Source organism: Pezoporus wallicus, unplaced genomic scaffold (genome assembly GCF_028554395.1).
Source record: "Pezoporus wallicus isolate ANWC-B61680 ecotype Strahan unplaced genomic scaffold, APGP_CSIRO_Pwel_v1 contig_227, whole genome shotgun sequence".
NCBI lineage: Eukaryota > Metazoa > Chordata > Aves > Psittaciformes > Psittacidae > Pezoporus > Pezoporus wallicus.
In genome coordinates, this window is record NW_026635704.1 from 4,757,017 (window position 1) to 4,782,372 (window position 25,356).

At 42.6% G+C, this 25,356-nt stretch overlaps 1 protein-coding gene across 9 annotated transcripts in view; it reads right to left on the bottom strand.

The window, feature by feature from the left end:
- Window positions 1-6,267: 6,267 nt before the first annotated feature.
- Window positions 6,268-25,356, bottom strand: part of MTCL1 (microtubule crosslinking factor 1) — a 107,526-nt gene continuing 88,437 nt past the window's right edge. For 7 of the 9 annotated variants that reach the window (XM_057397482.1, XM_057397481.1, XM_057397483.1 and 4 more), the window contains 5 exons: window positions 24,674-24,928; window positions 20,314-20,619; window positions 17,507-17,538; window positions 14,332-15,886; window positions 6,268-7,528 (listed from right to left, as the gene is read on the bottom strand). In XM_057397482.1, the coding sequence (XP_057253465.1) occupies window positions 7,319-7,528; window positions 14,332-15,886; window positions 17,507-17,538; window positions 20,314-20,619; window positions 24,674-24,928 (2,358 nt within the window). In that variant the 3' untranslated portion in view covers window positions 6,268-7,318. Of the gene's footprint in view, window positions 7,529-10,757; window positions 10,816-14,331; window positions 15,887-17,506; window positions 17,539-20,313; window positions 20,620-24,673; window positions 24,929-25,356 lie in introns of all 9 variants that reach the window. The other 2 variants (XM_057397486.1, XM_057397489.1) reach the window with 1 other exon arrangement.

Below are 25,356 nucleotides of genomic sequence, written 5' to 3' on the forward strand. Positions count from 1 at the left end.
GAACGGGCCATGGCCCAGTCCTTCATTAGCACAGAAAAAAATGCCAGACTTTAATCACAAAGAATTCCTAAGTAGATTAAAAGCCAATTTTCACTGTCCGTTTAACGTATCTCTAAAGCTCTGCATTGTCTTTATCTTCTTAATCTCAGCAGATCTTTTATACACAAATACTGTTTAAAAACAGCAGAGCAAATATTATGTGGTGACTCAGCATTTTTATTTACAACGACCAGTGCTGCATCAGTATGTGGTTAAAAATTGAGTGATGCTGACATGGGGTAGGAAAAGATGCTGAAAGGTAGGGAAAGGTCCAGCTGGTCAGCTCCAGTGCTGGTCTGAAAGACATATCCTCCACTTTGTTTTGGAAGAGGCCATTATATAGACTATTCAAGGTAACTATTAATAAGGGTCTGGTTTTACCCCTGTGTATATGCATATAAATAACTAGGTATAAAAAAATAAAGTAAACTTTCTGTTTTAAACATAGATGATAGATAGATAGATAGATAGATAGATAGATAGATAGATAGATAGATGGATGCATCTTTGTCTTTCTTTAGGAGACTCTTTCCAATATATACATTTAATTGTTTTATCTTCTCCAGCTATATCTGCTGTTTGTGAGTGGTTGCTTTTCAGCTGACGTACTTTTACAAAGTTTTAATACCCAATGTGCTGCCTGATGTGCTTTATTTCTGCACAGTAGCTGTGGAGGTGCTGCCCCTAGGCAGCTGGCAATGAACTTCCTGCATGCAATGCATTATTTTCTATTTAAATGATTGTTTCTAGGCTGTAATTACTGTGTCTGCACTGCAATATGCACCCAGCTTAATAAGTTCATCTGTCAGCATAGTCTGATACCCTGACAAGAGACTAAAATCATTGCAGGCCTGACCTAATAGATGTCAAGGTTAAAAATGTCTCACTGCTTCTTCAGATTAGCTGTTCTCTGCTGTAAGACGGATGGAGGCTTCAGGAAAGTGTGTATGGATTTTTAAACTAGATTTTACTGAGTGACCTGGCTCCCACAGAAAGAAGTATTTCCACATACCCAGTGCTGTCTGGTATGTAGGTCATGGTAAATTTAGTTAACTTGCTAAGTAGCTCAAATGGTAATTTAATTTTGGTGCAGGGTGGTTGTCTTTTTTTTCCATTCAGGTCAGGAGTGGCCTCAGGTAACAGTGGGCTAGTTCCTTACTCTGTTCCCCATCCTGCCTCTATTTGTATTTCAGAGTTGCCTCTGCTTAACCTGAAGAACCAGCACCAGAGGGATCTTCTGTGCTGGCGTTGGGGTGATTTCAGGGTAACTCGCTCCAGTAGGAGAAACCAGGAACCCTGGTAGTGGGACCAGTTCTGGATCTGGGAGCCAGTGGTGGCTAAGCAGTGGGACGGGGTCTGCAGTGAATGAAGATTCTCTCGATTCTTTAAGAAGGGTTGATACGAATCAGGAGGGCTTCTGGTCACCTAACCCAGACCTGTGACCAAGAGCTCAGGCAAATTCTTCTAAGCAAGGAAATATTTAGTTATTTATCTCTGTGCAAGGAAGATGTGCTAATTATTTGCTGAATAAAAGTCGCCCATGTGCATGAGGAGTTGTTGCACCATAATGCTGCAGTTTCAGAATAAATAAATTTGCTTCTGTTCTTGATGTGAGAAAGGCTGAATATCTCAGGAAACAGCATCCCACTGTTTCTCCTCCATTGGGTGTCACTGTGTTCTTCAGGACATCACCGCTTGGCAAGTCTCACTGTCCTGCTGAAGACCTGGGGGCTCGTTGGAAAACTGACACAGAACAGCTACAGCTCCATCAACTTGGGGTTTTCCTGTCAGTCAAATGTGGACTGATTTTGAGAGATGCTGTCAACATTATAGGTGGGCAAGGTCTGTGAGGCCTCCTGTGCAGTAGTACAACTCGAGGCTCCCTACAGACAAGAGACAGGCCCAGGGCTACTCCTTGGGAAATTGGAATCAGGCCCCTCTTTACCAAACATGGTTCAGGGCGCTGCTTTCCAGAGGGTAGGTCTGTCTTCTCTGACTTTTTATTACTGTTTTCTTCCCATATATTTCATGGTCCTACTACTTTATAAAAAAATACATTTAATATGATATATTTTTAGTTTGCACACGAATTCCTATTTGTAAAACATTGTCGTTGCTTGTACAATATATTTAACTTGCATTTTATGTGTATGTGCTGAAGCTATGGTGTTGTCAGATGCATCATGGACTGAGTAGAACATAGATGATTTGTGAAGTCAGGGCTTTGATTTTTTTGTCTAAGATGTGATTTCCATGACAAACACAGTGACATTGTAGTAAGAAAATACCCTCTCAAAAGTCTTCAGTTTTGTCATGGAAATAGCTGTGACAAAATCATGGCCTTTATTGTTCTTCCTCTCATTCATATATGCAAAGTGTATTTTTTATTATCCTGTCAATGCAGTGTGCAGAAAATCAAAAGAGGAACAACACAATATATGTCTTCTCTCATACAACATCAGGGATCAAGGCTGTATTTTAGAGACAAACACACTGTAGTAAGAGACTTGTGATGAAGGTTCCCAAAATTTCTTAAGTTACTTAAGTCTCTTCCCTGGGCAGAAAATCAATGAGATTTATGTTCATAATTGCCAAGCACTTAGCATTGCAGCTCTTAGTAACTAAAATATATGGACCACTCCTCTCCTAGGTAAAATGGGAACTTTTTCATCACCCCAAAATTGTGCCCCATTGCCTATTACTGCAGGGTTTAGTGTTTTGTAGCCAAGTTGGTTCCATCCAGCTTAGTGAGAAAGAGGTGCCTGCTGAGCAATGCCTGTGGGATGAGCCTGTCCGCTTACCCTCAGCTCTTTCTTTTGCAGCCTAATCCAGAGAGATCACAGCCAGGTAGAGAAGCAGGAAGAGGGGTGTACCTGAGTCCATGACATTTTTCTGTGTAAACCTATTCTAAAGCCTTACTGTAGGGATTAAAAAATCCACTTAAGGTATATTAAAAAAAAAAAAAAAAATATCTAGGGATTTCAAAGGACAAACCAAAATTGCTGTTGTTGGCATTTAATATGATTCACATTCCATAGCCTACCCAGTGCTCTTCCCTTTTAGTGCAGTATCCACTTACATAGCTTGGCCAGGCTTGTTGCCATCAAGAGACATATAAAACTCAATATCCAAACTACCTTCTTTCTTCTTCTCGTTCAGATCTCCATCTGCCTGCAGCTGCCAAGTACACCAGAGTTTTATTATTTTATTGTTCCATGACCTTCTCTCCTCAGGTCTCAGCCCATCATCCTGCGCCAGACTAACTCAGACAAGTGGGTACCCTGTCCCCAGCAGGCAAGCGTTTCTGCCACTTACCTTCTGACTTCCTGCAGCTCTAACCTGCAACTGATGGCCTCCAAACCAGGGACACCTGAGGAGCCCAGCCCCACGTTTGCTTCCAGCTACTCCATAGGGAGCACCTTCTCTCTTCAGGACAGCTCCAGGACAAGAGGCTGCAATGGCATTGCTGAGCAGCCTGTGGAGCCCTCCCTCAGCTGCAAAATCCTGCCAAGTGCTCTCAGGATCTCTCACATTTTTGTCAGAGGGTGCTGAGATTAGCCTCCAGAAGGTGTTTGTAAACAGCTCCCCTCCCAAAGAAGTAAAAAGAATGAGAGAAGTCCTAAATCTGCTCTGTTAGAAAAAACAATGGTATTTTTCAGCAGCAGATGGTAGGTTTTTATTCTAGAGACATCTATAGCAGGGCAGTAATCTCTCTCACCCAAACCTGAAGGCAGAATGTCTCATACTCCTCCTGCAAAATGGATAAGATGATAAACAGGGAAGGGAAGCAGACTTTGCTTAAAGCCATTAAGCCTCTCCGGAATGCAGTCTCTATGTGGAGACTGAAAACATTAACTGTCATTTCATATGAAAATTATATGTATTCAAAAGCTTAACAATACTCTAGCATGTTGCAGGGATTTACATAAAAGGAAGTTAAACCAGGTGAACTGGGAGAAAGCAAAAGATGTGGTACCTCCAAAGAGAGCATGAGGGAGCGTGATGGCTCCAGGTACTCAGAGAAGGAAGTGTCAGGGGGAAGATGCATGCCTTGGGGTACTCTGTATGTGCAGAGATTTCCTCTGTGCAGAGGGTGATGTGAGGGAAAGGGTGGTGGGGAAAGTTGGTCCGAGCCCAGTCCTTGTCCAGACACCGAGGCACAGCACAGATGTGATGTTGCCATGTTGTCCCATTTTGGGTCTTTTCTTGTGAAGTGAGGTAGGTGAGTTAAGGGGATGTACAGCATTACCAGTGGTCTGCTTAGTGTGTCAAGGGTAGGGCAGCATGTTGAGGGGCATCTGACTGTGGAGAGGCATGAAGTAAAGCAGAAGAAAAGGGTGACTTTTCCCCCTCATGGTGCCCACATGGACACTGCAGTGTTGTGGAAGGAGGGATACCCTGGGGTGTTGCAGCATCCTCCTGAAAGCTGGCTGGACTGGGAAGGATGCCATGGATCACAGTCCTGCTCCTGATATCTGCTGTGTTGCAGGACTGGGTGATATCCCAAGATCATCATCTAAGTCACCACAAACCCCATAGTGAAATCCAGCTATCTGTTTCAGCCACATCAGGGAAAACTGACAGATGCATTCATATCCCCTCACACTAATTTGTGTGGCAATCTGTGAAGCTTCTCCTGCCCTGATTATCCATGAGGCAATAATTCAGATACCCCACAGACACTGAGTGAGCTGCAGAACTTATTAAAAGGCTTTTCATTTTCTCTTAGGAGCTTTTAAAATAACCTTGGATGGTTATTTATTATTTCATTTATTTTATTATTTAATTAATTATAGAGCAGGTCAGAATAATGGGGGGCAGGAGGGAATCTCCCAACCCCACCTGCAGCAATATTGGAAGATAAAAGCCCTGGTGTTTCAAAGAGCCAGCAGAAATGTGATATTTCTCAATATCACTGTATTTGCTAATTAGACTAGAAAAATAGTGCTTAATTAATGTAATTCTTTTTAAGATTGTCCACAGAATTTCTATTTGTGCTACTGCTTGCTGTCTTGCTTTGTTTCAGCGATTCCTGCTGTTCCATAAGCAGTTTACCTATCAAGCCACAGGCAGCTGCTTATCCTCACAGGATGGCCAGCAGCTAATTCTGCAGGCTGGTGTATCCTTGATTTGAAAGGCAAATACCATTTCCAGGCAGCAAAGTTACAAATCAGTCACCTGGATTTTTTTTGCATCATTAAAAAGTCCAATCCAGCTTTTGGGTTTAGGTTGGAAGGAACCTTGAAGATCATCCAGTTCCAACCCCTGCCATGGGCAGGGACACCTTCCACTAGACCAGGTTGCTCTAAGACCCATCCAGCCTGGCCTTGAGCATGGCCAAGGATGGGGCAGCCACAAATTCTCTGGGCAACCTGTCACCTACAGGTGAACATTTTGACACTGGGTTAATAGCCACGGCCCTAACTGATACAAGAGAAATCAGACCTCAACTGGCTGTTATTTGGGAGCTAGGGAGTTTGTTCTCATCCAACAGCTGAATTAAAGTTCCTAGAAAGCTGGCCACAACACAGCAGGACAGGATGTGAGTGGCTTATCTCTTGACAGAGCTAACCAGGAAGGATTCTAGGGATCCCAGATGGTGCACTTCAACAGAAAAACCTCTGAAAGCCTCAGCAGAGGAAATTGAACAGGAATGAGCCAGTTCAGTGATGGGATAACTAGTCAGAGCAGTTCTGGGGCTCCCAGAGAAAGCATGTGGCCAAACAGATGGTCTCAGGCAAAGTAGCTTGAGAGGCTTCCACCTCTCGGAAGTGCATGAATTCTCAACCGCATTTACTTCTCAGTGTTAGCCACCTGTTTCACAAAAGCCCTGGTTTTATTGGTCTCTGTGTGCAATACAGATAAGACATAAGCTTGAATCAACACTGGAAACGTCATACTTTTGTTATCGTGTTTAGCTGGCCGGTTTTCACTCCTATGAATGACTGAAAGCAACAGCCTCAGAGGAACTGAGAAGATGGGTCCCAGTATCTGTGTGAACATCTGTTTTGTAGAGTTCAGTGAGGGAATTTAGAAACCTTCCTGTGGCCTCATCCAGTGCTCACAGGAGTGTGTGGAGCACAGCACAATACTTGGCATTACCATTATTTATTTCATATAATGAAGCATTTTTCTTCCCTTAAAGGAGGAGTCTGGGGCTCTCCTGCCCCAGGTAAATGAAACTGCGAAGTACCATCACAAAAAACCATCGTAAAGCACTCAAGCAGCTTGTAAATACTGAGGGTTTTATTTCCACTTCAAATGGTCTCCAACAGACTCTTAAACAAGACCAGTCACAATTTAGGATGCCCAGAGATCTCCACGGTTTTCCCAAAACGAAGGAAGTTCTCAGTAAACACTGTACATTGCCAGTTGCACTGCTAACAATAATTTAAAAACTCTTTTTGTATAGTCAATGCAAGAATACCAACAATAAAAGTACAGTACGGGTAAATTCACAACAATATTACAGTGAAACAGGTTGACTCACATTTATGTGATGGTACAGTAGCAGTATGTACATGCACTAAAGTGCGAGGACCCAGAGGCATGCAAGTCAAGTATTGTAGGTGTATCTTACAGCTAACTCCATAAGACTTTCTGAGGCATTCTTTTTTTTTCCTTTTTTACACTTTTTCTTGTGTTTACCTGTATTCCCCTCCATCTCAGTTAATACAAGTCTAGTGAACGAGCTTAATGGCTTTCTTCACTACTTAAAAGGTATCACTTCAGAGAGTTGAAGCATCTTTAAGAACCTTACTTTTAAAAACCAATAACACTGACATTAAAATACAATAAAATTAACTTAAGACCCTAGTTTTACATGAAAAAAAATAATAAAATAAAAAAACAAACCCAAAGAATCCCAAACCAAAACTGAAAACGTAACAGTGCAAATATAACCAAAAGGCAGTCAGTATTTGGAGAGAGCGCGAGCACGTATTCAAATTCCCTTAAACCTTAATTTACATTTTATTTTAAATCTTACTTTAAATCATTTTTACCCCCCCCTTTTTTTTCTTTTTTTTTTGTTAATATACTGTATGTAGAAAAGATGGAGACAAAAATAGTTTTCTCAGCTATGAAAAAAATTAAGTTATTACAGGCACATTAACTGTTTCATTCTAGAAACACCTCTATTTCCCAGGTCGGACATTCAGCAGCTGCATCTGAGAACATTCTTTGACCTCTCCAAGCAGACCTCTCTCCTTGGCGGCAGAGACGGCTGGCGGGCGACCTGGTGGAGGCGAGTCGCAGCCCTCCCTATTCCCATGTGGAGTCAGGCCGGCTCACCTCCCTGGCTGGGGGTCTCTGCCAGAGGCTCCTTGCTTCCGCTCTCCTCCGAGGAAGTCAGGTCTCCGGTGGACTGCGACTGTGAGGCAGTAGGGGAATGTGAAGCCCATCGCGACGGTGGGCGCCGGTTCGCTGGTCTCTCTGGCCGGGAGAAGCAGGGTTGGAGGGACGGGGCTAGTGCAGAACAAGGTAGTTCCTTGGCAGCCAAGAGAGCAAAACAGCGGTTAGTGACTTGCATTAGAGGCCATCTGGATGCGCAAAGAATTAGGAAACAAGAAATTAAAACTAAAGCTAAGTATCTGTCATGTTGTGGGACAAAAGCAAGCAGCGAACACCTGGCTGTGTGTGGGCTCCAGGGGTCTGCATGAATGTCCGTGATTTATGGAACAGGTAAGGAGAGAATGAAAGAAAGAGGTCTGGGATGAGTTGGAGCAGCTGACAAACCTCCATTTGCTAATTCTCCTTGTGCTTGAAAGAGAAGAGATGAAAAATACATTTGCATGATAATTCAGGAAAATCCACTGTTCATCACATTGATCTAAATGTTGACCAGGCATAAAAGGGCCAGGTTTGGCATTTGCAAGTGGGTTGAAAATCAACCACTGACTCCTTTTGTCTGCTTCATTGCTTCAGAGTTCAGACTGACAAGCAGGAAAGAGTTCTTGGCAGCAGAATAATGACTACAGGACTACTTATGATCTCCAAATGGATTAAAGATGAGGCTTACCTACAGGTTACATCTCCTGGAACATCACTTGTTACTGCCAGCTGCTGAAGCCTGAATTACGGGATTCAGTGGTACTGTATGTTAAAGATGACATTCACAGAAATGGAAGAAAATGGAAATTTCATTCCTACACCAACTTTCCACTGCTCAGGCTCGGTTAGCCTGCCTTTGTGATTAGAAGCAATCTGCAGTTGACATTTTTCTGTCTGGCACTAAGTCGGTAATTGCCTCTAGTATTTATGGATTTTGCTCTTTGCACAGCTAGGCTTCCTGCCTTGCTCAGAATGCTCCTTACATCAGGATGAGTGATTGTGGGAGCAAGTCTGTCTTGTAGTGCCAAAGCCAACCTTCTGTATTTCTCTGTGTATTTTGTAATTTATAAAAGCAAATCAGAGGAGTTTGTCAATGTATAGAAAGGTGTACATTGAGGAGCAGTCATTGGGAAGACAGGAGAGTGCAATAAAAACAAGTTTCAAAGTCAGAATGCAGACTAGTGATAAATGAAGACACAGACCAGAAACGACACAATGCAAAGGAAAAGCTCGGCACAGGTAAAGCACAGGGAAACCAAGGCAGCAGTAGAACAATCTGAGAGGAAGGAAAGGATCCAGTGCACTATTTCCCATGGAGAAGGAGAAATGTGACTAGGGATGGAGAATACTGGAGTAGGTAACATGATGTGATTGGCAGTGAACAAACAAGGTGATACACCATTGAACTTTTCCGTTGCAGTGGGAGGACCAAACATGAATGCTACATGACAGGAAGATCAGTTTTGAAGGCACGGAGCTGAGGTATGGGAAATGGAGCTTGTGCATGCATAGTTTTTGGATAGAGGGTATTGTCAGACTTGCGGAAGCCTCTGCGAAGGGTGAACTTTGGTGCCTTTGGCCAGTACGCAGCCAACAGGGTGATCTACAGTCGCACAATGCTGCTTGAGCCAGAGCTTGTGCTCATCTGCCCTTGCTACTTGCAGAGAACAAGACCAGTGAGCCACTGCAGAAGCTGGTCAGGGGACTACAGAGCTTAGGCCTGCACTGCCCCATCTCTGCATCATAAACTTCACAACATCTTTTGCTAAAACAACAGTGAGGCTGAAATATAAATCTGTGCTAACAAGAAGAGTGACTCTGTGTCCTTACTTCACCTTATCCCATTGTGCCTGGGGCAACATATGGTCTGTGAAAGCTGTCACTAGACTCAGATTTGTTAAGAGAAATCCATATGCACAGCAACACACACAGGCAGTGCAACATGGTGAATTGAGGCTATGGGATTTATGGGTTTTGTCTTAGCTTCTTTCTGCTAAACAGTGGCTTAAAATGGTATCTCTATAGCCCTGTTTGCTTCTGGCTGCTTTATCCTAGTTTCATAGCAGTAATTGAGAGTTAGCATGGAGATAACAAAATTTATTTTCACTGCTGCCTCTCAGTTCAAAAACCTCTCTTCAGCACGCCTGCAGATATTGGTCAGCTTTTACTGAATGGCAGGGTTAAGCTCATCTTATCTGTGATGCACACATGCCCAGCACAACACAAGGCTGTGCTGGTGATGGATGTTGCTCCAGGGCCAACAAGTGACTGCCAGCGTAATTCTTATAATGTGCTGGCTGCTAAAAGTCCATCACCTCCACCTGCAGCATGGCTTCCTCTGCTATGGAAATCCAATCATGAGAAGGAAAATGTCCGGAATGGTCTGTGAAAGCTCCTCATCACTTACCACATGTAGCTGTCATAGCTACAAATGTTTTTAAAAACATTAATGTCCTGTGAGTAATTTATTTTGGTGGTTGCTGGGGGGTGTGGGTGGACAGGCAGCACTTCTGAGCCTGGCCACTGAAAATGGGAAAGATGATTTCAGCTTTAGTTTCTAGCTATTTCCTGACCCAGGCTGTCAGCCACCATGGCTATGCCTGTATTAATAAATAAACAAAAGAGTTTTCTGGCTCTGAGGTGGAGTGGATGCTCACAGCTCATGTCTGCAAAGCTTCTTCCCTTCCTCTGCTGCAGCATCCCCAGCCAACAGCCAAAACTGGGCCGAGAACAGCTTAATGAGCAAAGGCGGCCTTCAGCCATGGGTTGGTGCTGGAGTCCCCTCCTCAGCCTCCTCCACCTGCTGCTGTAGCCATGGCTGGAGGGAATGCACCCCAGGGCAGTCAGGAGCCCTGAGCAGTGCTATGTATGTGTAGACAGAACAGTAATAAAAATCACCATCCCTGGAGACACTCGAGGCCAGGCTGGATGTGGTTCTGGGCAACCTGATCTAGTGAAAGATGTCCCTGCCCATTGCAGGGGGTTGGAACTAGATGACCTTTGAAGGTCCCTTCCAACCCAAACTATACTATGATGCTGTGATTTTGTGAAGTTTCCTATAAATCTGAATCCCCTCCCCCACAATGTTTTTGCATAGCTTTATGTTGGTCTCAAATTTTGCCAATTTTTTAAAGTTTAACAAAAAAACCCAACAGGACAAAGTTTGACTAAAGTGTGACCTTTTTACAGCCCGTGCTGCCACAGGAGACAGCGGACGGGCTCCTATCCTGAGTGCTTCCTGATTGTTGCATCCGAAGGACCCCACAGAGATGTTGGGAGCATGCTGATACCTCTGAAGCTGTGATCATTTATTTCCCTTTGTTAACAGAAATGTTCAAAAAAGACCGCTCTTGGAAAGCTCTGGAAACAAGGTAGAAAGGACTTACAGCAGTGAGGCAGGCAGGGTTAGAGTCCCCAGGGGGCAGTTAATAAGACAGTTTGGTTCTGGACAGAACAGACAGAAAAGAAAAAGAAAGCAAGTAGGTTGGAAAGAACTGTTTTAATCAATTATGTTTTTAAAGTGAAGATTTCATGTCAGCAAGGAAGAAGTCTCCAGATGTTACTCCCCATTCAGATCATGTTACCACTGTTATCACAGGGAAACTAATAATCAAAGATAAAAGACAAGCCACTACCAGAAAAAGATTTAGAAAGGAAGGAAGCAAACAAACCAACCTTTTACAATCCTAGCACAGTCTCAGAAGTGGACACAGCATCAAACAAACCAAACATTTCTATTCAGCAGCGAAACACATCTGATATATTTTGCCAACCTTGGTAGGGCTAGGGAAAAACCACATTTCTATGAAAGAGGAATAAAGCTATATTTTTTGTCCCCCTTTGTTTGATTTCAAGAGAGAATTTCTGTTTTGGAAATCTTTAACAAGCGAAAAGGTGACCAATATTTTATGTTGCTCATGTTCCTCACCCTGCTCATGCCTATGTTGCTCAGGTTTCATGAGTCCTTTGCTTCACCCTTCTCCCTTGCTCCTATTTAACAGTGATGCTGGATGGGAGACTAAAACTAAATCAAAAGCCCTTTAAGTCTGGCAACGCCTTGCCTTCTTTTTAACATTCCCCCTCCCATGCTGAATGGTTCAGTGGCAAGTGTGTGGCAATTGCTCTGCCCCAGCGAGTAGAGGATGTAGCAGCTGGCCTCTCTGTCGGTCTGTGTGGATGGTCCTTGCACAGTGCTGACTCTAGAAGTGAGTCTGACCCACTTCCAGGACTTTTGTGTAACCTCCATGATTTACAGCCTTGATAGTCAATGGGAGAAAAAATGTCCATACAGCTCTTATGCCATTAGTTGGGTAATGCTATGCTGCATATTTAATAGTAATATTTATTAATCCCATGATATGCAAGCAAGATAGTGCTTTAGTCAGTAGGATAAGACACTAGTAGGCTACACTGGGTGGATATGAATTTGCTTGTAAGCAGCTTTGGGCAACTTAGAAAATACAAAGTTATTACTACCATGTATGCATATACATTCACTTGCACACGCATATATGTATGTAAGCATATAAATATATATATGAACTAGATTTCTTATTTGCAGCAGGAATATAAGAGGAAATTATGTAACTAAACCACTCAGAAGGTCAAATTAAAGAAAAGCCACCAACAGATGCTCCATGCAAGTCTAAAAGTCATTAATATACCACGCCATGCAAAACCAAGAAGGCGTTTGGTGGTAAGAAGGTGCTTGTCTTGGCCAGAAACCACAGGTGAGGGGGGAGCAGAGCAGGGATCTATGGGAGGGTGGCAGGGGCAGCGCTGACATGAGGCTGCCCCAAGCACAGCCTGCCTCCTCCAAGATCATCATTTGCTGAACTGCTGTGCCTGGCTTTGTACAAAATGTGCTAAGTGGAATTTGTACAAAGTGTAATTTGTGTGGTCAGTGTAATCCATAAATAACTGCAGGCATCTGCAGAATTGAAACTTTTTTGTGGTTTTCTTTTCAGCAGCAAACCCATGCTCCATTAAGTACATCTTGCAGAGCATCACTTCACTGAGGGAAAGCTAAACTCCTCTGTGAATGCCCAACACCTTCCTTTTCAATGCGTGTTCCTGAAAAATGACAGTACCATCCAAAGATCATAACAACCAAGTAAGAGTTGCAAGGAAAAACAAGTCTCAGCTCTGAGGCTTGGAACTCACAAAATTAGGCAAAAGATATTGATAATTCATAAAGAAGAGCAATTTTCTGCCAGGTTGATGGTCAATGAGTTTTAGCTAAACAGCATTGACCCATACCTCTCCAGGCATCAAACTCAGGTACTGATGCTAGCTGTACTTTGCCAGCAGTGATTTGTGATGATGTGGGATGGCATCTCTTTACCTGCACTTGAAATCTGCTGAGACATTTAAAAGATGCAGGAGGAAATCAAGACTTTTCAGGGATGCCTTGAAGGCAAAGCAGAGTTGAACCTGTAAGAGTACAACACACTTTCTAACAAGGACCAGTATTGCATTCCCAGTATTTAAGGACAAAATGAAGAGGTAGCTAGAAAGAGTCAAACAAATGAGGCTGCTTTCCACTTTTATTCACTCTGAGGTTTATGCATAAAGACCACTTTCATTCACTGTTATTTATGTGCATGTGGTTTCTTTTTTTATGTACAAACTCCCCTATTTCTATCTGTTTAAACTGCATATAAGGAATATATCCTCAGCTTTGAATTCTCTGTTGGCTAAAAAAGATCAGGTCCTCTGAGCAGAGCCTACAAAAGAGGAACCGACTGCCTATTGAGAACCGCCCCCACTAGTGCAAGACAAACTGCAGACCAAAAGTCTCAGCATTCAGGTGCCCGCAAGGTCCTTCAAGCCAAATGTTGAGTTAGAAACTGGGGTTTGAACCTTCCCTTAAGGCTATCTTAAGGCAGGAGTGGTAGGAGGCAGCCCACTGAGGCCAAGGTGGAATGCCTGGGGTGTGCAGAGGTCAAGGAAGAGCTGCTGACCTGTGGTCAGGGCCCACCAAACCATCAGGATGCTAAAGGGGCAGCATGGAGCAGAGAGGATGAAGGGCTTCTGCCCCTGACCTGGGGAGTATCACCGACCAGGTAGGCACGTGCCATTGCAGTGCTGTACCAGAAAGGCAACATGTGCTGGTAAGAGCTGGGCATAATTCAGCTTCTGAGGGCCTCCTCAGGGCAACACCCTCATGGGCACAGAAACAGGAGGCTTAGACACTGATAATGAAAGCTTTAGTCCATCATTGCACCCTTCTTTTGTTGATTGCTCTAGCACGTTACTGTACCTGAGACTCTGACCCCCAATACCTGCATATAGTTGCTGAGACAGGTGATGACTGCTATACTCTTGAAAGCAAAATTTCAATAAAGAGTTCTTAAACACTAAGTACGTATGCGCTTAGACTAGTTGATTATATATTCTTTTTCTTATTTTCGTGAGGCAGCAACAGGCAGTACCAAACGTCATGCCATTTAATCACATTCTCAGACCCAAGCCAAACTTCATCAGATACATCCAGAAAAGGTATGCTGAAAGCCCTTCAGGGTACTGAAGAAACCTTTTCACACACACACCTGTAAACACCCATTCTTGTGTAGAAGAGTCTACCTTTCCATAAAAGAGAAACTTACTCAAACCTGGAGTCCCTAGAGCATCTGTTAACATGTGGTATGACAGAAACCCCTTAACCCAGTCATTCAGGGGAGAACCATTTCTATCCTGTAAAGTCATCTTTATCCTATAAAGGATAAAGCTCTTCTGATGCTTTCAAGCCCGATAAGCTGTCAAGATAGAAACTCAATTCTTTAATGAGTTCTTCAGTGACTAATCCGATAGTTTCAAGACTGGAACTCGCTGGTGGTACCACAACAGGACTAGGATATTCATTGTAAATACTTACTAGGACTGCAAGAGATCTCATCGTGCATTTGTTCAAAGAAGAGTGCATTTAGCTATAGGAGGAAAAACAAACAAACTCATTACCTCTATGGACCCTGGATCTACTTTGACAATTTCTCCTGTGCTGTTGTCATTGCTAAGATTTGGTGGGCTGTGTGAAGGTAGCCTTCTCTCTTCCTTTAAGGCATGCTCCAAAAGTTTCTTATTCAAGATCCTGGCAGCATTTTCTGTAAGTGTGTACCCTGGAGGAGCAGATAAGTCCTGTCTGATACTTGTCACCTCAGTCCCTTCTTCCTTTTGCGTCTCTGTCCCCAGCCGGAGAGGACTGGGTGATCTGCCACGGGCATTTGTACATGGCTCCTGCACTGGGCCCAGTTCCGGTCTGGGTTCTGCTGACCTGGACCGGCTGCTAGACCTGGGGCATTTTTGGAAGGTCTCATGAAAGATGGGGCTATGGTCAATAATGTTGAACAAACTGGAGAGGCCATCGTTGATAGTGGTGTGGACAGGACTCTCCCTTGTAGTAGTTGATCTAGCCCAAGCGGACTCACTGAATCCTTTCTGAGGTGTGCCAGGCAAAGTCCGGTTATTTGGCTGGTCTGATTTGGGAAGGATTTTTCTTTGCAGCTTTGGAGAGCCATATTTGGGGGAGCAGCATGTGCGTTCAAACTTAGCCTGGACCTTTTCAATGACGGGGGTCACTTGCCTGCTTCTTAGGCTTCTGGATGGTGAAGAGACAGGTGTGGACCCCCCCTTTGGTGTCAGACACTTGTGTGGACTGCTGGTGATACTGCGCAGTGTTTCTGTCTGCAAGCCAACACTGATGGTCTGGGTGGTCTGCGTCCCTGTCGTTCTCATACCGTTGGTTTGACACGCAGTGTCCTTAAACTGAGGCTCTGTTGAATTAGAGCGTATTGCATTCCGGACAGAGAAAGCGACCTCCTTCATGTCATCACTCATATTTTTGGACATCTCCAAGTTGTGCAAGGGTGAGGCAAAGCCCACAGTAGTGCAAATAGGACGTTCAATGGGATGAAGACCACTCTCCAGAAAATCCTTATGATGTTTGGCCAGGTCACAAGACCATCTTCCAAACATATCTGAGGAAGCACCTTTTGTCTCAGCTACATTCCCCATAGCTTTGGTCACAGAAAACAGGAAGTCTGGCTCAGCCTGGTTTTTCCCTTCACTGCCAGTTATCACTGAGTTATCAAACCTACGGACAACCGGTGGGCTGTGAAAGACCCGAACTCCCATTTTTTCAGTTACACCGTGACTCCTCATTGGCTGCTTCTGGCAGTGCTCCGGGCTGGTCATGGTGTTAGTCGTCATAGTGACACTGGTGGTGAGGTACCACGATGATGCCTGGAAAGAATCTGAAGCAGGATCGCCCCCAGCTTTCCCAGTTTCTGTCCTTTCTGCCCAGCCATCTGCAGGCTTCTCGCTGGCCCCACCATGGTTCCTAGTGTTACTGTAATCCCAGTTTTTGTTGAACTCCTCGATGTATTTCAAATCATCAGGAGACAAGGGAGGGGTTAGGTCATCTTTGCTGCTGGATGAAGGCAAGTTTTTGTCTGGGAGGAATGGAGAAATATCCATCAGGCGCTGAAATTCTGACATGGAAGAAACGGACATCGCCCTGGAGAGGAGAACACGAGAGTGTCACTCGTAGGCTTGGAAACTCACAGAGTGATATATTTTCAGCAGTAAACTAACCCAGAAAACCCAACTTACACTATCTGCTTACAATAACAACCACATTAGCTGTCTCTTTCACTAAAGTTCCCTTTTATTACCCTTAAAATAGCTGTGAAATTCAAGCATTCCTGATGTGTCATTAAGAGTACCAAATGGGTTATTAATAGGTCTTAATTTACTGCTTTCTCATGGATTACTGCTTGGCAAATGCCTGAAATATGGCAGCAGTAGAAATACGGGAGCAGGATTTCAGAAATACATCATTCACAGAAAATGAGCATATGTGACAGTATGAGGAATGCTTTTCAAAGCAAGCGTGGAGTTTTTCTGACTTGCTGGGAAATCAGCAAATCCAGCCCCATTCCTGAGGTTGCCCAGGCTGCATAGCTGGTGCGTAGCGATGTGGGACATGCAGCCTAGATGCTGTTACATTGAACTGGTTTGGTGAGCTGCACTTGTGCTAAAATTCAACCAAAGGGAATTGCTGTGTGATAACCCTGGATTTTTGGCTTTCCTGCATTTTGCTAGTTTGTACAAATCACAAGCATTCAGCTGAGCTGTCCTACTGCTTTGTTTTAAGCAAAAATAACAAAAAGGCATCTTTCTGAATGAGACTACTTAAAAGTGCAAGTAAGTGTAGTTATGAGATTCAGCTCAATGAGGTAACTCAAGCTGGGTGAGGTTTCAGCAAGCAGTGGTTTTAAAATATCAGTGATCCAGAGGATACAGTAAAATAACGCTGAGTTTTTAATCAAGAGCACCAGCTGCAGTCAGGGTGCATCAACGTTAAGGACTTTTAGGTGAGACCAGGAATGCGGTTTTGAAGTGGATCTCCTGTTCAGATGCTCTGGTTTGCATCAGAAGGTAATTCAGAGAGAATGGGCTGGGTTCCTTTGAGATGAAAGTGAGCTGGGAAGCACAAGTAATGCACTAGGCTTAGGTGGGTATTAGGCCAGATGGGATGGTGGGATGATACCAGAACTAGTCCAAACCAAAATATCCCTGACATGCAGGGGTATGTCAAGTCCTCAGCACTAACTGTATTCCTCTATGTATTGATGACTGCAGGTCTGAACTATTTCACAGAATCACAGAATCATAGTTCAGGTTGGAAAGGACCTTAAGATCACCCAGTTTCAACCCCCCTGCCATGGACAGGGACACCACACACTAAACCCAGCGTTACCCAAGACTTCATCCAACCTGGCCTTGAACACGGCCAGAGATACAGCATTCACCGCTTCCTTGGGCAGTTTGTACCAGTGCCTCGCCACCCTCACAGTACTTGCTAAGGTAGGTTTAGCCTTCAGTGTAAGCTGCAGCTTTATGCACTTTCATACAGTTTGATCATTGTGCTACACAACTGAATGTGGTCCAAATTAATCAGAGTAGAACAGAAGCATATTGAGACAACTTAATCCCTGGGTAAATCTATTAATCTGGATCATAGGCTACTTAGGAAGTGGCATGGCTGTGCCCCAGATCTGTGGTTTGGGCACCAGAGAGCTATAGCTCTGGGAGCTGAGCATTTGCTGGGTTTTTCCCTGCAAGTTTTACTCACCTTTGAAGATTTCCTTTGTGTGTTTCTTCCTCCTGAAGAAAACCAGAAACAGACAGGACAAGTTATTTCTGAACCTGTTGGTGGCATCAGCTTGTGGGAATTTTGTCATTCATTTCCCATTAGTTGTACCAGGTATGTTTGTCTCTAAAAAGTGCCTGATTTTCCTTCTGATAAGGAATCTTAAATTGCCAGTGGGAGTATTTTCCCCTATGTACACAGGAATGGACAATCCCATCGCAACCACAGACTGCACAAGAAAACCTGTATCCCAAATCTACAACAGCCTTGAACTGTTCTAGTCCTGTGCAATCACAAATGGAGGTAAGCTGCAAATGGCTTTTTTCTCCATGTACAATATATTGGCTTGGACCATATATTTGTGACTGAATTTGTTCTCTGAAGGTAATCTGCTTTATGCCAGAGACTGTGCTGAAGTAAGAGATAAACCAGGGTCCTTTGACATAAGATTCCATTATATATTCTCTAGGAACTAACAAATGGCACCAGTCAAAACTCATTAAGCTAGCTACATTAAATGTGCGGGAAGACTTACTTGTTTCATGGGGGAATACCTACAGCTTGCTAACAACATTAAGATATTTTTATGGCAATTATTTCCCTGTGACAATTCCCATAATGAGTTGTTGTTTTTTTTTAATACATACTTGTGAAGCAATTGCTCTACAGTTATCATTTAACTGTTTGCTTATGTTTCTAATAAACTATAGGGCATACAAACTATGATTGGAAAAAAAAAGAGTGTTAGTACTCATGAAATCAGGAACAATATCAAATACACACAAGTGTATTTCAAATTGTGACTATTCAAAATCACACTGCTTAACTCAGCAGATACCTTCATGGTATTTATTCAGTCACAGGTAAAAATAGCAGTAAATCAATACTCCTTGTATTCACTCTGGTGTAAGTCTGGAATAATGCTGGTGGCTTCAGTGGAGTTACTGCAGAGTAAATCTGATCTGACTGAATGGAGAATCAGGCTGAAGGCTGGATTGCTTCTACTGCAGTTACTACCACGAAAAAAATCCTGCGAAGAGGAACAGTCAGAAGGCTGCTATTGCCCCTGTGTATCCTCAGTTTAGATATTCATTAAACTCCAATCAGTCTTGCTTGAGCAAACCCTCTGAGGGAAAATGACTTTGCTGAGGTTTCACTAAAGCATGCTTTGAAGGAATGAAGCTATGCAAATATCACCAACGACCAAAATTTGCTGCCAACACTTTTGCTAATGGCAGTAACATCTCAAAAACAGAAAGGGGGAGAGAGATCTCCCTTCTTAAATATCGGACTGAATTTGAAGGGAAGAAACAGCAATCAAAGTTAAATACAAAACATATATCCCTGACACTGGTACCAACATTCTTCACTGAGCACTGGACATGTATGAAATAAGAGCTAAGAAATAAGGAATATAGGATCCCACACTGCTATCTGTACGTTTTTGGCACTGAGGGAGGAAAATCTAACTGGAACACCCAGCAACCTACAGCTACTTAAAATGTAAGAAGGGTGGTCACGCTTCTTGCTTCTCTTAATCTTTTTCCTCTTCTTCCTCTCAAGAAAACTTGGTTTCACAAACCTTTAGCAGAGTAACAATGTTATACACCTCAAAGAAATGCTTGCATCAAATTTTCCCAGGTTAAGGCACACCAGCGAACCTGATTGGGCAGGAAGCTTGAAATCTGACTTGTTGACAAACTCTTTTCCTGACTGGTCAAATTTTTAAGCCAGAACACACAGGTACATCTCTGACTGGGAAGCTTTGGCTTCCCTCCTCGCTATAATGAGTACACTCAATACCTCCATTCACATGCTCAGAGCACAAGCTGAATGTGTAACCCACGTGCACCAATCTGAATTTTCAGGCAAAAAGAAAATACTCAAAACCTGCATCAAGCAACCTGCTGCCTTCTTGCTAACTTTAACTCCTGTCAGTCTCCAAGTGCTTCTCATTCTGTAACAGCTGCTAGCATTCAAGGAACAATAGAAAATAAGTGAAATATTAGTGTTTTTAAGTTGTAATATGTTCTAAATTTCACAGGAACCCTCAGAGTGTACAGTTGTGATTAGTGTGAACACTCTCAGTGCCACTAATATCATATGCCAGTTCACAGGTTACTTTGTGCCAGTGTATGCAGGTGGGGACCCTGGGTTTCATTCAGGAACAATATAAACAAAACTGTGAAGACCTGAAACCAGTGAAAGCAAGCCTGTGGTGGCGCAGATTTCAGCAGGGCACAGACTACATTCACTATGTCCCAATGGCATCACTTAGCACTGTATTTTACATCTTTACAGCTTTCTGGTGCGATCTCAGGGTAGGTACTTTGCTGATGAAGAAAAACTTTATTTATTTAACGTCTCATCTCACTTACTCAAGCTAATCTATTTAGAAGGCAACCACAACAGAAAAACCAGAAGTGCCTCTCTACAGCACTTACTGCTTTACTAACAAAATACAGCCTATGTTCCTTCGTATAGGTGTATCTGGAAGAGATTTAAGACCTTCTAAACCAGTATGTTGTGCCAAATTCAGTTATGCATAGTATGTATGGCCAGAAGGTGAGGTAATCTTTGGGACCTCTAGGCTGACTCCTAGTTTTACAGGTGATTGACACTGGTCCAATCAGCTCATAACAAGGAACCTTGTCCATTCCAAATTCACTAATGGGTAACTGTAAGCACTGCCTGTGACATAGCATCTCACTTCCTACAGCAGGGATGCTGTACCAATTCTGACATAAGAGAGAATACACTGGCTTGATAAAAGGTAGAAGAGCGCATACTTCCGTTAACCCGGTCAAGAATTTCTCTCGCTCCAGCTGCCGAAGCCGGGGCTCATCAGATGCATCGGGAGAATCAAGAGACAGCGATTCCAAAAACAGGTTTTCCGTGGCACTGCACCTATCGCTCTCCTTCAGCTTAGACAGAGACCGATCCTCAAACTGAATGGCATCTGAATCAGAGTAGGATCTTGACCCCATTGTTCGAGGCATGTGAAGGTTCCCCTGGGTTGTAAATGGACGAAGGTTACTCTCCTTCTGGTCACACAGAAAACCACCTCCTCTTCTCGGGCTCACTTCTTTCTGAAGCTGGAGACAAGACAAATTGAAAAGAACAGCAATTACTTGGGTAGTGCATGGCATTCTGCAGAACTCATCCTTCCCCAGGAGCGAGGCACACGTGCCCTGGGGAGGCACCACGAGATCACCACCTGGATCCAAGGATGCTGGCTTTGATGTACTGGTCCTTCTGCAAAGAGGGATGTCTCTAGGACTTTGATGTTATTACTCATGGGATTTTGCGTGATTAAATGTGTATATGTATAATTTTGCTTGTTTACACATATATGTATACATATATACACACTGTGTACATATACACAAAGCAATGCATCTGTTTGTATTCTGAATCAACATTGATTGTTATTTAAAAGCAATCTTCATATGAGATCCTAAAGCACTACAAAGTAGAAGCTCAAGGAGGGTAAATAACTTGGAGTCTCATCAAAACAAACCAATTTTTCTTCTTGTCAGCACTACAAAAGTTGCACTTTTATGTATATCACTTGTTTCCAGAAGTGGAAAATTCCACTTAACAGAAGACAAAGGCTTTTTATAATAAATGGTCTAATCCTAATGCATGTCTGGAAAGCTGACTACTTGTACAGAACAGCACTCTCAAAAGAATGAATTAGGCATGCAAAGCATGTTTAAAATAAATGCATATTTATAGAAGGGCCATCAAAGCTATTAAATCCACACTTTGCAAAAGCTGTGTGAAGAGAAGGTGAACCACTAGTGAAATTGCCAATCTGAAAATTAGATTATGTAGTCAACTTCTCCTTTAATTGTAAATACAAGATAGATGAATGACAGCAGGAATCTGATAAGCAACTGTGATGTTTTGCTGGAGCAGCATGCTAAAATTAATGAGAATAACCTGCAAATGCAACTCATTCCCTAAGACCCTGGAGACTGAGAATCTACAAAACATATTATTTTAATCTTGTTGCATGTGTTTGAGAAAATAAATATACGTTGTATTGACTAATGTAGGTTGTAACATTTTAGGTCCCAAATGATTAAATTTGCCCTTAGGCTGAAATCAGTGAGATTTTTGCTTGATTCAGGTCTACAAACAGGTGAATGCATCTTCAGTGCTTTGCTGATGATATACAAAATCTGAAAGTTTTATTAAAAGGAGCTAATTTAAGGTGTCCTGTATAGGTAGAGGCTGGAAAGTACAGCTCAAGAGATCCTGTGGTCCATTCCCCAGCATATGGGCAAGAATCAAAGCACAGTCATCCCATGTTTTCTTTTTACAGTTCTAATTGCAAGCCCCTCCAGATATTCAGAGATTCTATAAGGATAAGGATCTGGAAACCTTTATGAGAAAACAGTACAGATACTAGCTCATTCTCTGGATTTCAGACAGCGGACAAGAGAATTGAAGAGGAAAATACATTTAAGAGTGATAATGATTCTGAGTCCATGTGTTTATGCCTTTAAGCACACAACTTTTCATGCAGGTGATTTTGCAGGTTTAAATATTTGCAAGAGCACTCTGTGCAGAATTAGCTTTAGGAGCACAGTGGAGGGAGATCCTCTAAGAGAAAACAAAGTGACAGTGTATTAAAAAGAAAAAAACCCACAACTTTGAGCTCTGAAAAAAGTAGGCCATCATGTTTTTTATATCCGGCAGTATTCCCATAACCATCCAGGGTAAAGTAGTAAAGTATTTTATATACTTTATACATTGGTGTGAGCTTTCCTCTTATCATACATGTATTATTCAGGGGCTGTGTGAAAGCAGACAGGCATAAAGCATTAGTATGAAATTTGGCACATGCTTCTGCTATCCCTTCGATTCTGTTTTTCAAACATACACACTGGTGTAGTCTCCTCATCCTTTATGTATTGCCATACATGGAATACACACAGAAAAACCCTGGGGAGAAGGACTTCAGAGATACACTAATTGTTTCCATATAAAGCAGGGCATAACTGCAATCTGAGAGGATATTCAACTAAAAGCCTGCAAATATTTGGAAGGTTCCTGTCACACAGGGAAATGTTTGATTATAAGCAAAGATGGAGTTATGAAGTTCTGCAGGCAGGTAGCCAAGCTTTCAAATGCTATTTCTGATCATCTAGTCCTCTGAAATTAGCTTGATGTAATATTTTTCATTTCCCCTATCTATTGCTAATTCTGTGTACAACTCTGTTGTACAGTAAATATATAGTTGAAGCCTAGAGATTTCAGAATAGTAACAAAAGAAATCAGCTCCAGGACTAGACTAGTTAAGAGTTATTTTGTAGGCTCTCCCAAGATGACACTGAGACATTATGTCAGCTTTAAAGAGGATTAAAGACTAGGTAACACTAACAGGGATTTCTGTGTTGCTTCCTTCAATGTGCCCCATTCCCAGGGAAGAGAAAAAACCGATCTTTAACCAGGTTAAGTCCCTCAAGCTATTGAGGGTACACTGAAGAGGTAACATAAAAACCACGGTTCATAGGAACAGCAGCATTAACATCCAAAGAGGTACCAGTGACTGTCTGGAGGAAAAGTTGTGTCCACATTCTTCATATATTGTGATATTTTCTGAGTTATTTAATTTCCATTGTGCATGAGGAATGCACTGAAAATCAACAGTTTGAAACCAGCCCAGTCAAGCCATGGAGAACTAGGCACCTTCTGCACTTAACCCTGAAAACCAAATAACATGCATGAAGGGCTCTGCTACAAGCCTTTCTAGCTCATTAGTGTTGGTTGTTTTATCTTTGGAGACATACTATCGGGCTGCATTATAAGGGGTAGCTCAAAAAGCTGCATAAAGTATACATGAACCCCCTCAGATAAACAGGAAATTAAAAGATCCAGCATATTGTTTATTGATATTTTTAAATCTAGAAGATCAAAATCGCCTTTCTTCATCTGGAAAACCTTCACATTGGTCACTGCCCATTCAGACCTACACTTTCAGCAGTGATTTTAGAAATATCTGTAGAGTACAGGATTTTCCTGAGTGCTTCTTTGTGGGTTTAACAGCCATAGCTTAAACCGAGGGTAAGTCTTGCACTCATAATGTTTACAGCCTTGTGTCTTTTCTTCAGCTTCTTGTAGCAGCCTAGGCATGGGAACATGAGACACAGATAATGAACCCTTTTAAAAAACTGGTCATGAAGTTACGCTGAGCTTTCATCAATTTAACCTGTGAAACTACTTTGTGCTTTATCCAAGTGTAGGGCTCCCTAGAGAGCATGCACAAATCTGGTGCCGTTCCACTTCTGAAGTGGAAGTATTCAGTTAATGGAGGACCCACGATTTCAGTTGTTTTTCTTACTTTTCCTGGAATGCATGACTCAGAGCTGAACAATGTTCAGTCAGAAATGATGTATTAGCTCTCCCTCATTAAACTCTTTATTTTTTGTATGGCTTCCAGATAGATAGTATTTCTATTAGGTATAATTTGTCTCTAGTGCTGAGCAGATGAATGTTGGATAAGCACAAAAACCAAGGGGACAGGTATGCAGTTATCAGATTTGCAAATGATAGCAAAGGTGCGCACAGCATTCATGTAACTAAGGTCAGATGTGTTTTCTGAATATTTAGCATTGATAGCTATTTACTTGTGATCAGTCCGGCCTTCATGTTAACCCCTGGGTTCCTTTGCTAGAGAAAAAGAATTCAGTTGAGACTGAATAGTTACAGCAGCTGCGTCTTTGGTGGCTAATACACAAATTGACAGACTTTTTTGGCAGGAAGCTGTACATCAAACCTTGAATAACCCTGAACATGGAATTGAGTGCTTTAGCACAGAGAGATGCATAAAAGCTTTCAAACAGAATAAATCAATGCGACCATGCCTGTCTGGGGTAATTGAAATGAGGCAGGAAATGGGCTTTAACCTGGAGTTGATTTCTCGTAAGTGGTCTTTTACAGGGATTATGAGCATTTCCCTTTTACTCCCTTGTGTATGTAAATTGTTTTCTAGCATGAGAAACACTGATGTAGCCAAGGAACCAAAATCTTTCCTGTGCTGCTTCTTAATATAGTCTTTTGACCTTGGCCTGAGTGTCGTAATGGTACAGTGCCATGTGCTTGGAGCCAGCAATTCCTCACCCCAAGATGACTCCTTACCTGCTCTATCCGCCTAAGCAGCTCCTTCTTTTGACGTTCCCATTCTCTCCGGTCTCTATCAAGCCTGTCCAGGAGCTCCACCTTTTCCCTGTTCCAGTTCTTCTCATTGTGTTGGATTTGCCAGCGGAGGTCCATCACCACACCATGACTCTCAGCCAGAAGCTTCTTGTGCTCCTCTCTTTCCCTCTTGAAGGCTCCTTTTGCATCAGAAGTGAGGCCCATTTCTCCTGAGGTGTTCTCACTCTTCCCTTCCAGCTGGCATTGAAGTAAAACATTACTAGAACATTAAACTTTCTGGAGTAAAAGCCTGTGTCTGACAATGAGTTTAAGATCTAACTCCACGAAGATAATGGCAAAATTATGGCAATTATTAGATCTTAGGATCTCAATAAATGATCAAATATGTTCAATTTGAAAAATGTTTTAAAATCAAGATGGTGAAAACCACAGTGAGTAATTTCTCAAGCTCTACTATATCATGCTATTAAAGCATCTATTATCATCTTTCTGATGTGAATATGGGTACCAGCAATAAAGGAAACACAGAGGTAAATTTCAGCCTCATCATCACTCCTGAGGCAATCGCCAGGACAAAGTCCTCAGCCACTGCTCTGCTTTGTGCACTTGAAACCTAAAGAGAATGCATTCATCTTCTGAAGACACTTTTCTCAGAACTACCCTCA